The 17464-nt window shown below is 47.3% G+C and overlaps 1 protein-coding gene across 3 annotated transcripts in view; it reads right to left on the bottom strand.

Moving 5' to 3' along the window:
* mak (male germ cell associated kinase) overlaps positions 1-17464 on the bottom strand; it is a 76508-nt gene that overhangs the window by 20077 nt on the left and 38967 nt on the right. For all 3 annotated transcript variants that reach the window (XM_033014902.1, XM_033014894.1, XM_033014908.1), the window contains 3 exons: positions 16483-16650; positions 8902-9204; positions 3899-4098 (listed from right to left, as the gene is read on the bottom strand). In XM_033014902.1, coding sequence (XP_032870793.1) covers positions 3899-4098; positions 8902-9204; positions 16483-16650 — 671 coding nt within the window. The remainder of the gene's footprint in view (positions 1-3898; positions 4099-8901; positions 9205-16482; positions 16651-17464) is intronic.

A 17464-nucleotide genomic window follows, 5' to 3' on the forward strand; every position in this document is an offset into this window, starting at 1 on the left:
TCCAAATATCTCTCTGGATACACTATTGCCAAATTGTGTTGGCCAGATTGTCACATGATGTCGATATGTTTCCACCCATATGGTTGATATATGCTACCACGGTGGTGTTGTCAATTTGTAGTCTAACATGCTGATGATATAACCCAGAACAATATGACTTAAAGCCATGGAATGCACTCAACATTCCCAGGTAGTTTATGCCCAGTGTTTGTAATAATGATGCCTCCTGTGCATTCCATCTCCGCCACAGTTGGAGATGGAATTGGTAGCATCCCATCCAAGTGCACTGGCATCAGTATGTAGTTCCATTGACGGGTAGCTGATAATGTTTGGATCGGAACAATGCCTAATGTTATCTTTCCACCATTTTAGTTCCATTATGGCCTCTGTTGGTAGCTTCATTGGTCTGTCAGAATGACCCCCATAATTTTTGAGTGCACGAATGTTTGCCCTCTGTAATTTTTGATAATGTACAGGTCCGATTTGTGTGGCTGGAAACGCAGCCACTATAATGCCAATTATTCTTGCTACCAGTCTGATGGATGGTTTTGTTTTGCTGCAAGCCTCCATTAAGGCTGTAACCTTTTCTTTCGGCAAAGTCACTGACATGTGAACTGTGTTAAGGGTGAACCGCAGATGATCCATTGTGTTAAATAACATCTGTGGTCACCTCTAATGGGTACTGTATAGTAAGCATTTTTTAATACGATGCTTGCCATGTAGTAACCTAGGAATCAATTGCTTAGCAGTAACAAAGGTTCCCATCTAGTAATGAATATAAAGTACGAAAGTATTCAAATTAGTCAAATCTATGATGATGTGGCAACCACCATCTATTTTATGATAAAGATTTTGGACACGAATTCCTGTGATTCGTGTTGGATATCCTCCATTACTCCTTTTTTATATGGGCACTGTAGTTCAGTATGCGCTTTTGATTTTTTCTTTGCCTGTAAGCACGAACATTCGGTTCGGTACATGCTGAACTGGAGGATTATGTTTTGTATAAATTCTATGGTATAACCCTATACTTCTGAAAATATAAGTGTCGGTAGTTAATTTATTCCATGCATCCAGATAGAATTGTAATCTCCCACCAACCTCGTAAGGAACCAGACCCACCTTCCTCCATGGTTACTATTAGTAGGTTTGTTACTTTTTCGGCATCCTCCGTGGATGTTGAGGTGCCGGTGTCTGGATCTGTAGTTGGGTCGGTGTTGATGGTTAGCTCATTCCCCAGGAAGTAGTTTTTAGACATTGCTTTAATGAGCCCCAGGGTTTTACCCTCTTTGTCAAGTTCTGTTTTACCTGTTTTGATAAGTTGCCTCCAAATAGTAATATTGGTGGTTTGGAGGTTCCAGGTTTGCATAGGCCTGCAAATTAGGGTCTAAAGCCGGTTGGATGGCACTTCTTCCTAATGCTGTTTACTCGTATTGGTAGTTGCAAAATAAAGCCAGTGCATCCTGGTGATCTTGTGTCATGTCTTTTTTGTTTATTGTGCGGGCGAAACCCGTAATTCCCGCTGTTAGGACTTTCAGAACTTTCTGTTGTTTCAAGTCCCTGGCCCTACCATGTTTTCAAATACACTGGTTAATACTGGGAACATTCAGTGTTTTGCAGTTCCCTGATGGTAAGTGTCTTCCAATAGGTTTTCTTGCACCCCATGTGCACTAGGGGTATGTTCTGCACCCCTCTTCAGGTTCAGCCCAGAATTGACCCCCTATACTCCCCTCTGATGAGGGAGAAACACTGTGCAGCCCTACAAGAGGTACTGCTGTAGGACCTACTAGCTGCCCCCTGTGACTAGTCTCCATCTCCCGGAGCCTGCCACTTACCTGCTCCAACAGCCGCTCCAGCTGGCTCCGATGCTCTCCGGCACTGGCCACCTCATGGTCACTGGCCGTCGCGGCTGCCCTGAAGCCGCTACTCCTGAAGCCGCTCCTGCTCCAGTTCCTGCAGCCGCTCCAACCGGCTCCAATGCTCACGGGCACTGGCCATCGCGGCTGTTCCTGAAGCCGCTCCTGCTCCAGCTGCTGCAGTCAGCCCAGGATTGACCCTCCGTGCTCCCCTCTGATGAGGGAGAACACTGTGCAGCCCCACAAGAGGTACTGCTGTGGGGCTTACTAACTGCCCACTGTGGCTAGCCTCCATCTCCCGGAGCCTGCCACTTTGGAGTATTTCCTCCAGCAGCCGCTCCAACCGGCTCCAATGCTCACGGGCACTGGCCGTCGCGGCTGCTTGAAGCTGTTCCTCCTGCAGCCGCTCCAACCGGCTCCAATGCGCACGGGCACTGGCCGCTCGCGGCTATTCAGAGTCGGACTCATCGGAGTCAACGACTCTGTTAGTGTTTTGCTTCGCTCTACCGCCCGGCCGTGGCCGGTGCGGGAGCGAAGTCGGGCACAGCTGTTCCCATTACGGGAGATTGGCGTGCCGTTGGCTGCTGCTGCCGGCTGCCGGCTGCCCGCAACTCCGCAGTTCTCCCCCGCCAGCTTTTTCGCAGCCTTCGTGGATCTGGTCCATGTCTCCACCTGTAAGGTAAGTGGAAGGAACGCAGAGTCTCCTTACCTGCTGTTCCCGGCTTTCAATTTTTGCCGCTAAGGGGAACGTTGTTCCCCCTGCTGTGACTCGTTGCAATGCGTGTAGCGATATGACACGCATGCGTCCTGGCGGGGTTCTTCACGTAGTCACTCACGTGACTCCGAAGTAAAATTCCACAGATTCACCACTCTCTGTGTGAAAAATGATTTTCTCATCTCGGTCCTAAAAGATTTCCCCCTTATCCTTAAACTGTGACCCCTAGTTCTGGATTTCCCCAACATCGGGAATAATCTTCCTGTATCTAGCCTGTCCAACCCCTTTAGAATTTTGTAAGTTTCTATAAGATCCCCCCTCAATCTTCTAAATTCTAGCGTGTACAAGCCGAGTCTATCCAGTCTTTCTTCATATGAAAGTCCTGCCATCCCAGGAATCAGTCTGGTGAACCTTCTCTGTACTCCCTCTATGGCAAGAATGTCTTTCCTCAGATTAAGAGACCAAAACTGTACGCAATACTCCAGGTGTGGTCTCACCAAGACCTGGTGCCACAGTTTAAGAATAAGGAGTAAGCCATTTAGAACGGAGACGAGGAAACACTTTTTTTCCACAGAGAGTGGTGAGTCTGTGGAATTCTCTGCCTCAGAGGGCGGTGGAGGCAGGTTCTCTGGATGCTTTCAAGAGAGAGCTTGATAGGGCTCTTAAAAATAGCGGAGTCAGGGGATATGGGGAGAATGCTGGAACGGGGTACTGATTGGGGATGATCAGCCATGATCACATTGAATGACGGTGCTGGCTTGAAGGGCCGAATGGCCCACTCCTGTACCTATTGTCTGTCTAATCCCTATATGTCCATGTGCCTTTCCAAAAGTCTCTTAAATGCCACTGTCGAATCTGCCATCTCCACTACGTTCCAAGCCCCCTGTTTTTGTTTAGTTCAGAGATACAGTTCTGAGTCTGCACCGACCAGCGATCCCTCACACATTAGAGACACAAGAAACAATTTTACATTCATCCCAAAGCCGATTAAGCTACAAACCTGCACGTCTTTGGACTGTGGGAGGAAACCGGAGCGCCCGGAGTAAACCCACGCAGGTCACGGAGAGAACGTACAAACTCCATACAGACTGCACCCGTAGTCAGGTTCGAACCCGGGTCTCTGGCGCTCTGAGGCAGCAACTCTACCTCTGCTCCATCGTGCCACTCCCTCTTTTTTTAAAACAAGGACCAGCACACAGCCCGAAAAAGCCAGGACAGGCATTTTAAAAAAGTGCCATCATTTTCCTATTGCTGTAACAGTTCTTGGGGAAAAAATAATGACAGTGCGAACGTCTCAATTGAAGAAACACATTGTTATTTGATGTACCTTTGTAGAAAGCTGTCAGCGAAATCCTCCTTCGGCTGCTCGACAGTGGCCTTTTTTGAGAAGGACACTCCAAAGTCAGAACTATCAAAATCGTCCCAACTGTCCATGGTTTTCATTGCAATCTGGCCCCATCTCCGTCTGCCGCTTTTGAACCCCAGAGCATTATTCTCTCTCCCTTTGGCTGGCTTCTGAAGTTCATTCTTTGCATTGGAACAGAAAGTAAGCATGATGCCGCCATTAGTTCAAGAAAAATATTGTAATAGAGATACACAGCGCGGAAACAGGCCCTTCGGCCCACCGGGTCCGCGCCGACCGGTGATCCCCGCACATTAACACTAACCGACACACACTAGGGACAATTTTTACATTTATACCAAGCCAATTAACCTGCAAACATGCACGTCTTTGGAGTGTGGGAGGAAACCGAAGATCTTGGAGGATACCCACGCAGGTCACGGGGAGAACGTGCAAACTCTGTACAGACGGCACCCGGGATTGAACCCAGGTCCCTGGAGCTTCAAGCGCTGTATGCGCCACCCACTGTGTCTTGCCCAGAGCAAGGGGAATCGAGAACCGGAGGACGCAGGTTTAAAGGGAAGGGGGAAAGATCAGTCTGAAGAAAGGTCTCGACCCATTCCTTCTCTACAGAGATGCTGCCTGTCCCGCTGACTTACTCCAGCATTTTGAGTCTATCTTCGGTGTAAACCAGCATCGGCAGTTCCTTCTTACACAATAGGAATCTGATGGGTGGTGGGGTATGTAATGAGTTGCCGGAGGAGGGAATCAATAGACAATAGACAATAGGTGCAGGAGTAGGCCATTCGGCCCTTCGAGCCAGCACCATTCAATATGATCATGGCTGATCATCCCCAATCAGTACCCCGTTCCTGCCTTCTCCTCATATCCCCTGACTCTGCTATCGAGACATGTACAATTGCAACATTTAAGAAACAATTAGACAGGTACATGGACAGGACAGGTTTGGAGGGATATGGGCCAAGCGCAGGCAGGTGGGACTAGTGTAGATGGAAAATGTTGGTCGGTGCAGGCAATTTGGGCTGAAGGGCCTGTTTCCACCCTGTATGATTCCTTCCATCTGATTTATCTTCTTGGAGACACAAAGAACTGCAGATCTGGAATCTTCAGTAAAACACAAAGTGCTGGAGAACCTGTTTATGGGTCAGGAGGCATCTGTGGAGAGGAGTGGATAAGTGACTTTTACGGTCGGGACCCTTCTTCAGACTAGATGCGAAGTTTCGGCTTGGGTCTCTTCTCCCCTCTGAAAAAAGGTTCCGACCCAAAACATAACTTGCCATTCTCTCCAGTGATGTTACCTGACCTGCTGAGTTACACCAGCGCTTTGTTCAAAGGCCCATGTCATAGGAGCAGAATGATGCCATTTGGCTCATCGAATCTGTTCAGCCATTCGTTCATGGCTGATCTTATAGAAACATAGAAACATAGAAATTAGGTGCAGGAGTAGGCCATTGGGCCCTTCGAGCCTGCACCGCCATTCAATATGATCATGGCTAATCTTTCCCTCTCAACCCTATTCTCTTGCCTTTTCCCCATAACCTTTGACGTCCTTGCCAGTCAAGCTTCTGTCAATCTGTCTGTCAAGAATGTGTCATTCTCCGCCTTAAAAATACCCACTGACTTGGCCTCCACAGCCGTCTGTGGCAATGAATTCCACAGACTCACCACCAACTGACTAAAGAATTTCCTCCTCATTTCCATTTTAAAGCTACATCCTTTTATTCCAAGGCTTTCCCCTCTGGTCCTGGACTCTCCCACTAGTTGAAACAATAGACAATAGACAACAGGTGCAGGAGTAGGCCATTCGGCCCTTCGAGCCAGCACCACCATTCAATGTGATCATGGCTGATCATCCACAATCAGTACCCCGTTCCTCCTTTCTCCCCATATCCCCTGACTCCGCTATCTTTAAGAGCTCTATCTAACTCTCTCTTGAAAGCATCCAGAGAACTGGCCTCCACCGCCCTCTGAGGCAGAGAATTCCACAGACTCACAACCCTCTGTGTGAAAAAGTATTTCCTCATCTATGTTCTAAATGGCTTACTCCTTATTCTTAAACTGTGGCCCCTGGTTCTGGACTCCCCCAACACCGGGAACATGTTTCCTGCCTCTAGCGTGTCCAAACCCTTAATAATCTTATATGTTTCAATAAGATCCCCTTTCATCCTTCTAAACTCCAGAGTATACAAGCCCAGCCGCTCCATTCTATCAATATATACGACAGTCCCGCCATCCGGAGAATTAACCTTGTGAACCTACGCTGCACTCCCTCAATAGCAAGAATGTCCTTCCTCAAATTTGGAGACCAAAACTGCACACAATAGGTGTGGTCTCACTAGGGCCCTATACAACTGCAGAAGGACCTCTTTGCTCCTATACTCAACTCCTCTTGTTATGAACGCCAACATGCCATTTGCTTTCTTCACTGCCTGCTGTACCTGCATGCTTACTTTTAGTGACTGATGAACAAGGATCTCCCAGATTCCGTTGTACTTGCCATTCTCTCCAGTGATGTTGTCTGACTGTTGAGTTACTCTGGCACTTTGACCAAAAGCCCATGTCATAAGAGCAGAATGATTTGTCTGCTCAGCCATTCGATCATGGCTGCTCAGCCATCCTCTCCCCATCCACCCGATCCAGGCCTTTCAATATTCGGAGGGTTTCAATGAGGCCCCCTACCCATCATCCTTCCAAACTCCAATGAATTCAGGCCTAGAATCTTCAAACGCTCCTCATACGTTAAGTAAGTAAGTTCCACCGCAAGGCTCCTGAGGGACGTAGGAGTCAGAGGGCAGGCACAAAGGAGGGCAATAAAAGAACTTGCCAATGCCGCCGAATGGAGAAGTCACTGGCTGTGGCTGAAGAGAAAAGATGCTGTCTGGGCTGCCACGTGACCATCTAGAGCAGTGGTTCCCAACGTGGGGCGTACGCCCCACAGGGGGGCAATTTGATTTTTAAGGGGGGCATCAGGTAAACATATGTAGTTTATGTTTCAGATGTTATTTTGAGTAAATTCCATTTTCTGAGAATTATTTCTTTGTCTGCTCGTGCTAAAATATGGGGGGGGGGGGGGGGGGCATCAGGATTTTAGAGGTGATTAGGTGGGGCATCGCCAAAAAAAGGTTGGGAACAACTGATCTAGAGGCTAACCATAAGACACACACCCAGGGCTGATCACCCTGCGGTGGGCCTGCCTTGACTGAAGGTGTCTTGTGATAAAAGGCCCAAACACCCAGTGAGTTCCAGGTACACAACTGAAGATGTGTCTGATTGGTAGGAAAATCACCTAGTGGTCACCCCCAAGAATACCAAATGTAAATTGTAGTGAAAAACCTTAGGGATTGTAACATCCAGTCCTACTAATGAATCAATTGGCCCAGTATTCACATACAAGGAATTTGCCTTGATGCTCCCTCCGCCCACAAGTAACAACATGACATACAGTGACAGTTATGAATAACTCAGAAAACACTGAACATTCATAATAATAAGACATTAATGATAAAACACCATTGATCAAGCATGTGAACCAACAAAATACCAGATCAAAGTGAGGCTACATGATGCAATCACCCACAGGATAATTCTCGTAAACCTTCTCTTGACGCTCTCCAATGTCAGCACATCCTTCCTCAAATACTAGGGCAACTCTTTTCACACAAACGGTGCTGGGTGTTAAAAAGGGAGCAAGCTGCCCGGGGAAGTAGCTGAGGCAGGTACAATCACAACCTATAAGAAACATTCAGGCATGTTCATGGATGGGACAAGTTTAGAGGGATATGGGCCAAAACGAAGGCAGGGGGGGACTAATGTGGATGTGACATAGACAATAGGTGCAGGAGTAGGCCATTCAGCCCTTCGATTCTGCACCGCCATTCAATATGATCATGGCTGATCATCCAACTCAGTATCCTGTACCTGCCTTCTCTCCATATCCCTTCATCCCTTTTGCCACAAGGGCCACATCGAACTCCCTACATATGACTATGTAAGCTATTCATGTTTAGTAGTTCATAAGTGATAGGAGCAGAAGTAGGCCATTCGGCCCATTGAGGATACTCCACCGTTCAATCATGGCTGATCTATCTTTCCCTCTTAACCCCGTTCTCCTGCCTTCTCCACATACCCTCTGACAGCCGTACTAATCAAGAATCCGTCTATCTCTGCCTTAAAAAATATCCACTGACTTGGTCTCCACAGCCTTCTGTGGCAATGATTTCCACAGATTCACCACCCCCTGACTAAAGGAATTCCTCCTCATCTCCTTCCTAAATAATAATAATAATAATAAATTTTATTTAATGGGCGCCTTTCAGACATCTCAAGGACACCTTACATAGTAATCGGAATAAAAACATATAATCGGAATAGAACAGGTAAAAAAGACATCACAGAGACACAAATTAAAAACAGAATTCAATCCAAAAACAGAAAATCAAAAACACAGTGTGAAGAGACTAAAGGGACGCCCTTTAACTCTGAGGCTGTGACCTCTGGTCCTCGACTCTCCCACTGGTGGAAACATCCTCTCCACGTCTACTCGAACCAGGTCTTTGACTTCTTTTTAAGAAGGAACTGCAGATGCTGGAAATATCGAAGGTAGACAAAAATGCCGGAGAAACTCAGCGGGTGAGGCAGCATCTATGGAGCAAAAGAAATAGGCGACGTTTCGGGTCGAGACCCTTATGGAGCGATGGAAATAGGCGATGTTTCGAGTCGAGACCCTTTTTCTCAGATTGTTCTGCAAGGATTCATTGTTTCTAAACTGTCAAAATAAATCATAGCCAATGTGCAAAGTCATTTGATGCAAAGTCAGGTACACCACCAATTATCTGAAACGTTGCCTATTTCCTTCGCTCCATAGATGCTGCCTCACCCGCTGAGTTTCTCCAGGTCTTTGACCCCCCCCCCGCTCGTCCTTCCAAACGTCAGTGAGTAGAGTCCCAGTGCATTCAAGCGCATCTTACCAGGTAGGCATTATTGGTGATAGCGGGAAGAGGGGCTGGCTTGTATTTCACCGCCTCCCTCTCCGGTTCTCGCTGGTTGGCAGTCATCTGTGGGATTTGCACTTGTCGCAGTGGCTGATTTGTGCCTTTCAGCTGAGGCTGAGATGGAGGCTGGGGCTGGGGCTGAAGCTTGTACTTTGGCAATATTTCTTGCTTGACCTCCGTCGGCTGAGTTATTTTCTTCGGCACCTGCGGAGGCTGAACGTACGGTGTCAGAGGGGCGCCCAGTGCTTGGCCCACTTGGAAGTAAGGATATCGAAGTGCCTATAATTTCAAATGCCCAGACTTAGAATCCATTTTAAAATTGTTAGTAACGAGCCACATTGAAGCTATATGGACAAGAAAAATGGTCAACCAATACTTAAGGAGGGTTGGCAGGCCCAAAACCTAGGGATAGGACAGGTTTCATAACAAGAGGATTTCAATACAAGAATAGAGAGGTTCTTCTGCAGTTGTATAGGGCTCTGGTAAGACCACATCTGGAGTATTGCGTACAGTTTTGGTCTCCTAATTTGAGGAAGGACATCCTTGTGATTGAGGCAGTGCAGCGTAGGTTCACGAGATTGATCCCTGGGATGGCGGGACTGTCATATGGGGAAAGATTGAAAAGACTAGGCTTGTATTCACTGGAGTTTAGAAGGATGAGGGGGGATCTTATAGAAACATATAAAATTATAAAAGGACTGGACAAGCTAGATGCAGGAAAAATGTTCCCAATGTTGGGCGAGTCCAGAACCAGGGGCCACAGTCTTAGAATAAATGGGAGGCCATTTAAGACTGAGATGAGAAAAAACTTTTTCACCGAGAGAGTTGTGAATTTGTGGAATTCTCTGTCACAGAGGGCAGTGGAGGCCAAATCACTGGATGGATTTAAGAGAGTTAGATAGAGATCTAGGGGCTAGTGGAATCAAGGGATATGGGGAGAAGGCAGGCACGGGTTCTTGATTGGGGACGATCAGCCATGATCGCAATGAATGGCGGTGCTGGCTCGAAGGGCCGAATGGCCTCCTCCTGCACCTATTTTCTATGTTTCTAAGTTTCTATGTTTAGAGGGATCTGTGCCAAATGCGGGCAGGTGGGACTAGTGTAGCTGGGACATTTTGGTCGGCGTGGGCAAGTTGGGCTGAAGGGCCTGTTTTCACTCTATGTAACTCTATAACAGCCCTCACCAACTTCTACAGATGCGCCGCAGAAAGCATTTTATCGGGATGCATCACAGCTCAGTTTGGGAACAGCTCCATCCAAGCCGGTGAGAAATTGCAGAGTTGTGGACGCAGCCCAGACCATCACGCAAACCAACCTCCCTTCCATTGACTCCATTTACACCTCATGCTGCCTCAGCAAGGCTAGCAGCATCATCAAGGACCAGTCGCACCCCCGGCCACTCACTCTTCTCCCCTCTCCCATCAGGCAAGAGGTACAGAAGTCTGAAAACACACTCCTCCAAATTCAAGGGACTGTTTCTCTCCAGTTGTCCTCAGGCAACTGAACAATCCAACCAACAAATTGAGAGTGGTCCTGTCCTCCCATCTACCTCAGTGGAGACTTTTGAACTATCGAGTCGGACTTTACAGGCCTGTTTCCATGCTGGAAGACAATGACTCAATGGAGTAGAAGCAATAAACTGCATATTACACTGAACGTTATGCCCATTATCTTGTATCTGTACACTGTAGACTGAATGATTGTAATCATGTGTAGTCTTTCCAATGACTGGATAGCACATAAGAGAAAGCTTTTCACTGTACCTCAGTTCACGTGATGAATAATAAACTAAAAGAGTCATAACAAAAGAGATGAGCAAGGTCATCTAGTTTAAGTTCATAAGTTATAGGAGCAGAATTAGGCCATTCGGCCCATCGTCTACTCCACCATTCAATCATGGCGGATCTATCTAACCATCTCAAACCCATTCTCCTGGCTTCTCCCCATAACCCCTAAGGGGCCCAGAGGCCCGAGAGCCGTTGGAGAGGTCGCGGAGGGAGGAGCTACACCCGAGCGGTAGGGATAAAACCCGAGCGCGGGGCTTGTTGCTTACAGAGGCCCGAGAGCCGTTGGAGAGGTCGCGGAGGGAGGAGCTACACCTGAGCGGTAGGGATAAAACCCGAGCGCGGGGCTTGTGGCTTGCAGAGGCCCGAGAGCCGTTGGAGAGGTCGCCGAGGGAGGAACCCAAATCTGCAACCATATAACAACCATACAATGTTCCAAGTTCCATTCGCACTTCAAAACAAGTGGGCTTGAGGAAGCCGCTGATTGGTGGAAGCTGACAAGAGGGAGCAGCTGATTGGGAGTCAGATCCCTGCTGATTGTATTGTATTGTGGCAGTTTGATTTGTATTGTATCCTAGGTAAGAGGGGAGAATGAGGGCCAGGGCAGTTTGCTGTTCTGGATGTCAGATGTGGGAGATCAAGGAACCTGACAGCCTTACAGACGTCCACATCTGCGCCAGGTGCGTCGAGATGGGGCTCCTAAGGGACCGTATTAGGAACCTGGAGCAGCAGCTCGATGACCTCCGTCTGGTCAGGGAGAGCGAGGAAGTCATTGAGAAGAGTTACAGGGAGGTGGTCACTCCAAGACCACATGAGGCAGGCAAGTGGGTCACGGTTGGGAGAGGCAAGGGGCACAGGCAGGGACTAGAGAGTACCCCGGTGGCTGTACACCTTGACAATAAGTACTCCTGTTTGAGTACTGTTGGGGGGGGGACAGCCTACCTGGGGGTAGCGACAGCGGCCGGGCCTCCGGTACAGAGACTGGTCCTGTTGCTCAGAAGGGTAAGGAAAAGAAGAGGAGGGCAATACTAATAGGGGACTCTATAGTTAGGGGGTCAGACAGGCGATTCTGTGGACGCAGTCGGGAGACCCGGATGGTAGTTTGCCTCCCTGGTGCCAGGGTCTGGGATGTGTCTGAACGTGTCCAAGATATCCTGAAATGGCAGGGAGAGGAGCCCGAGGTCGTGGTGCATATAGGTACCAATGACATAGGTAGAAAAAGAGAAGAGGTCCTGAAAGGAGAATTTAGGGTGTTAGGAGGGGAGTTAAAGAGAAGGACCGCAAAGGTAACAATCTCGGGATTACTGCCTGTGTCACGCGACAGTGAGAGTAGGAATGGAGCGAGGTGGAGGATAAATGCGTGGCTGAAGGACTGGTGCAGAGGGCAGGGATTCAAATTTCTGGATCATTGGGACTTCTTTTGTGGAAGGTGCGACCTGTACAAAAAGGATGGGTTGCACTTGAACCCGAGGGGGACCAATATCCTGGCGGGGAGATTTGCAAAGGCTACTGGGGAGACTTTAAACTAGAACGGTTGGGGAGAGGGACTCAAATAGAGAAAGCTAGTAGACAGTGTGTGAGGCAGGAGGCAGAGAAGGGAAGCACTCAGACCCAACATGTAGGGGGGAAAGAAGAAAACAATAATAAACAGAGAATAAGAGGTGGTGGGGTTCTTAAATGGGTGAGCAGAGAGACAGAGGGGTGTAAAATGGGGATGGAAGCAATAGGTAGCAAGGTGAAAAGTAAAAGTGGCAGGCAGACAAATCCAGGGCAAAAATCAAAAAGGGCCACTTTTCAACATAATTGTAAAAGGGGTAAGAGCGTTGTAAAAACAAGCCTGAAGGCTTTGTGTCTCAATGCAAGGAGCATTCGTAATAAGGTGGATGAGTTGAATGTGCAGATAGCTATTAATGATTATGATATAGTTGGGATCACGGAGACATGGCTCCAGGGTGACCAAGGCTGGGAGCTGAACATCCAGGGATATTCAATATTCAGGAGGGAAAGACAGAAAGGAAAAGGAGGTGTGGTAGCGTTGCTGGTTAGAGAGGAGATTAACGCAATGGAAAGGAAGGACATTAGCTTGGAGGATGTGGAATTGATATGGGTAGAGCTGCGAAACACTAAGGGGCAGAAAACACTAGTGGGTGTTGTGTACAGGCCACCTAACAGTAGTAGTGAAGTTGGGGATGGCATCAAACAGGAAATTAGAAATGCGTGCAACAAAGGTAAAACAGTTATAATGGGTGACTTCAATCTACATATAGATTGGATGAATCAAATTGGCAGGGGTGCTGAGGAAGAGGATTTCTTGGAATGTATGCGGGATAGTTTTCTAAACCAACATGTAGTGGAACCAACGAGAGAGCAGGTATTCTAGACTGGGTATTGAGTAATGAGAAAGGGTTAGTTAGCAGTCTTGTTGTGCGTGCCCCCTTGGGCAAGAGTGACCATAATATGGTTGAGTTCTTCATTAGGATGGAGAGTGACATTGTTAATTCAGAAACAATGGTTCTGAACTTAAAGTAAGGTAACCAAGATTGACTGGCAATTAATTCTAAAAGGGTTGGCGGTGGATATGCAATGGAAGGCATTTAAAGACTGCATGGATGAACTACAAAAATTGTTCATCCCAGTTTGGCAAAAGAATAAATCAGGGAAAGTAATGCATCTGTGGATAACAAGGGAAATCAGGGATAGTATCAAAACAAAAGATGATGCGTACAAATTAGCCAGAAAAAGCAGCATACCAGAGGACTGGGAGAAATTCAGAGACCAGCAGAGGACAAAGGGCTTAATTAGGAAAGGGAAAATAGATTATGAAAGAAAACTGGCAGGGAACATAAAAACTGACTGCAAAAGTTTTTATAGATATGTGAAGGGAAAGAGATTAGTTAAAACAATTGTAGGTCCCTTGCAGTCAGAAACAGGAGAATTGATCATGGAGAACAAGGATATGGCGGACCAATGGAATAACTACTTTGGTTCCGTCTTCACTAAGGAAGACATAAATAATCTGCCGGAAATAGCAGGGGACCGCGGGTCAAAGGAGATGGAGGAACTGAGAGAAATCCAGGTTAGTCGGGAAGTGGTGTTGGGTAAATTGAATGGATTAAAGGCCGATAAATCCCCAGGGCCAGATAGGCTGCATCCCAGAGTACTTAAGGAAGTAGCTCCAGAAATAGTGGATGCATTAGTGATAATTTTTCAAAACTCTTTAGATTCTGGAGTAGTTCCTGAGGATTGGAGGGTAGCTAACGTAACCCCACTTTTTAAAAAGGGAGGGAGAGAGAAAACGGGGAATTACAGACCAGTTAGTCTAACATCGGTAGTGGGGAAACTGCTAGTCAGTTATTAAAGATAGGATAGCAGCACATTTGGAAAGTGGTGAAATCATTGGACAAAGTCAGCATGGATTTACGAAAGGTAAATCATGTCTGACGAATCTTATAGAAATTTTCGAGGATGTAACTAGTAGAGTGGATAAGGGAGAACCAGTGGATGTGTTATATCTGGACTTTCAGAAGGCTTTCGACAAGGTCCCACATAAGAGATTAGTATACAAACTTAAAGCACACGGTATTGGGGGTTCAGTATTGATGTGGATAGAGAACTGGCTGGCAAACAGGAAGCAAAGAGTAGGAGTAAACGGGTCCTTTTCACAATGGCAGGCAGTGACTAGTGGGGTACCGCAAGGCTCAGTGCTTGGACCCCAGCTATTTACAATATATATTAATGATCTGGATGAGGGAATTGAAGGCAACATCTCCAAGTTTGCTGATGATACTAAGCTGGGGGGCAGTGTTAGCTGTGAGGAGGATGCTAGGAGACTGCAAGGTGACTTGTATAGGCTGGGTGAGTGGGCAAATGTTTGGCAGATTCAGTATAATGTGGATAAATGTGAGGTTATCCATTTTGGTGACAAAAACAGGAAAGCAGACTATTATCTAAATGGTGGCCGATTAGGAAAAGGGGAGATGCAACGAGACCTGGGTGTCATGGTACACCAGTCATTGAAAGTAGGCATGCAGGTGCAGCAGCCAGTGAAGAAAGCGAATGGTATGTTAGCTTTCATAGCAAAAGGATTTGAGTATAGGAGCAGGGAGGTTCTACTGCAGTTGTACAGGGTCTTGGTGAGACCACACCTGGAGTATTGCGTACAGTTTTGGTCTCCTAATCTGAGGAAAGACATTCTTGCCATAGAGGGAGTACAGAGAAGGTTCACCAGACTGATTCCTGAGATGTCAGGACTTTCATATGAAGAAAGACTGGATAGACTTGGCTTATACTCGCTTGAATTTAGGAGATTGAGGGGGGATCTTATAGAAACTTGCAAAATACTTAAGGGGTTGGACAGGCTAAATGCAGGAAGATTGTTCCCGATGTTGGGGAAGTCTAGGACAAGGGGTCAGAGCTTAAGGATAAGAGGGAAATCCTTTAAGACCGAGATGAGAAAAACATTTTTCACACAGAGAGTGGTGAATCTCTGGAATTCTCTGCCACAGAGGGTAGTTGAGGCCAGTTCATTGGCTATATTTAAGAGGGAGTTAGATGTGGCCCTTGTGGCTAAAGGGATCAGGGGGTATGGAGAGAAGGCAGGTACGGGATACTGATTGGGGATGATCAGCCATGATCATATTGAATGGCGGTGCAGTCTCGAAGGGCCGAATGGCCTACTCCTGCACCTATTTTCTATGTTTCTAACACCCGCAACCTCTCAATTCCCTTGAAAGTTGACTTAATTCTCTCTGCAAAAAAGGGCTTGCAATGACTGCCCTTGTCACCTATCCATGTTCTCCACAGATGCTGCCTGACTCGCTGAGTTACTCCAGCACATTGTGAAACGTCACCTATCCATGTTCTCCACAGATGCTGCCTGACCCGCTGAATTACTCCAGCACATTGTGTCCTTTCTTTGTAAATCAACATCTGCAGTTGCTGGAAACATAATTGTAACCTCAGTTTATCAAAATGTACAAAAGTTACAGAATATTCCTTTCTCCGTTTAGATTAGTTTAGTTTAGTTGAGAGATACAGTCCTTCGGCCCACCGAGTCCGCACTGACCAGCGATCTCTGCACACTTATACTAATCCTGCACACACTGGGGACAATTTACATTTATACCAAACCTACATATCGGTAAGTTTTTGGTGTGTGGGGAGGAAACTGAAGATCTCGGAGAAAACCCACACAGGTTACAATAGACAATAGACAATAGGTGTAGGAGTAGGCCATTTGGCCCTTCGAGCTAGCACTGCCATTCAATGTGATTATGGTTGATCATCCCCAATCAGTACCCCGTTCCTGCCTTCTCCCCATATCCCCTGACTCCACTATTTTTAAGAGCCCTATCTAGCTCTCTCTTGAAAGCATCCAGAGAACCAGCCTCCACCGCCCTCTGAGGCAGAGAATTCCACAGGCTCACCACTCTCTGTGAGAAAAAGTGTTTCCTCATCTCCGTTCTAAATGGCTTACTCCTTATTCTTAAACAGTGGCCCCTGGTTCTGGTCTCCCCCAACATCGCGAACATGTTTCCTGCCTCTAGTGTGTCCAAGCCCTTAACAATCTTATATGTTTCAATGAGATTCCCTCTCATCCTTCTAAACTCCAGAGTGTACAAGCCCAGCTGCTCCATTCACTCAGCATATAGTTACAGGGAGAACGTACAAACTCCGTACAGACAGCGCCCGTAGTCGGGATCAAATTCGGGTCTCTGGCGCTGAGAGGCAGCAACTCTACCGCTGCGCCACCGTGCCGCCCCTGTTAACTTACTTGACTGGCATTTGGTCGCCTTTTAGGATCCCAATAAAGCGTTTCTTTAAGTAGCTGAATTGCGTCATCGCTTGCATTGGGTATCAATGCCTTCAGGTGAATGGGCACACACTGTGGAAAACGGAAATTCATGGCAGCCGAAAGCTGATAACCTTCCGGCCACTCGCTCTGTGAAGGGGAACAAGATCGCTCTCAGTTAAACACAGGGACTTTTCCCCCCCAAGATAAACAAGTTCACAAGTTATAGGTTTAGCACTAGGCCATTCGGCCCATCGAGTCCACTCCGCCATTCAATCATGGCTGATCTCTGCCTCCTAATCCCATTTTTCCTGCCTTCTTCCCAAAACCCTTGACACCCGTTCTAATCAATAATTTGTCTATCTCTGCCTTAAAAATACCCACTGACTCGGCCTCCACAGCCCTCTGTGGCAATGAGCTCCACAAATTAACTACAATATTAAGTTGACGTTACCTATATTACAGATGCACCATGGAAAGCATTTTGTCGGGATGCATCACAGCTTGGTTTGGGAACAGCTCCGCAGGACCGCAAGAAATTGCAGCGAATTGTGGACGCAGCCCAGGCCATCGCACAAACCAACCTCCCTTCCATTGACTCCATCTACACCTCACGCTGCCTCGGCAACGCCAGCTGTATAATCAAGGACGAGTCGCACCCTGGCCACTCCCTCTTCTCCCCTCTCCCATCAGGCAAAAGGTAAAGAAGTGTGGAAACGCACACCTCCAGATTCAGGGACAGTTTCTTCCCAGCTGTTATCAGGCAACTGAATCATCAAACCATTCCTCCAATTCGATGACCTTGAAAAAAATCATCCACGCATGTATCTCCTCCCGCCTAGACTACTGCAACTCCCTATACACTGGCATCAGCCAATCATCCCTGTCCCACCTACAATTGGTTCAAAACGCTGCAGCGAGACTTCTGACGGGTACCCGTAAAAGGGACCACATCACCCCGATT

This window comes from Amblyraja radiata, chromosome 2 (assembly GCF_010909765.2).
Source record: "Amblyraja radiata isolate CabotCenter1 chromosome 2, sAmbRad1.1.pri, whole genome shotgun sequence".
Lineage (NCBI taxonomy): Eukaryota > Metazoa > Chordata > Chondrichthyes > Rajiformes > Rajidae > Amblyraja > Amblyraja radiata.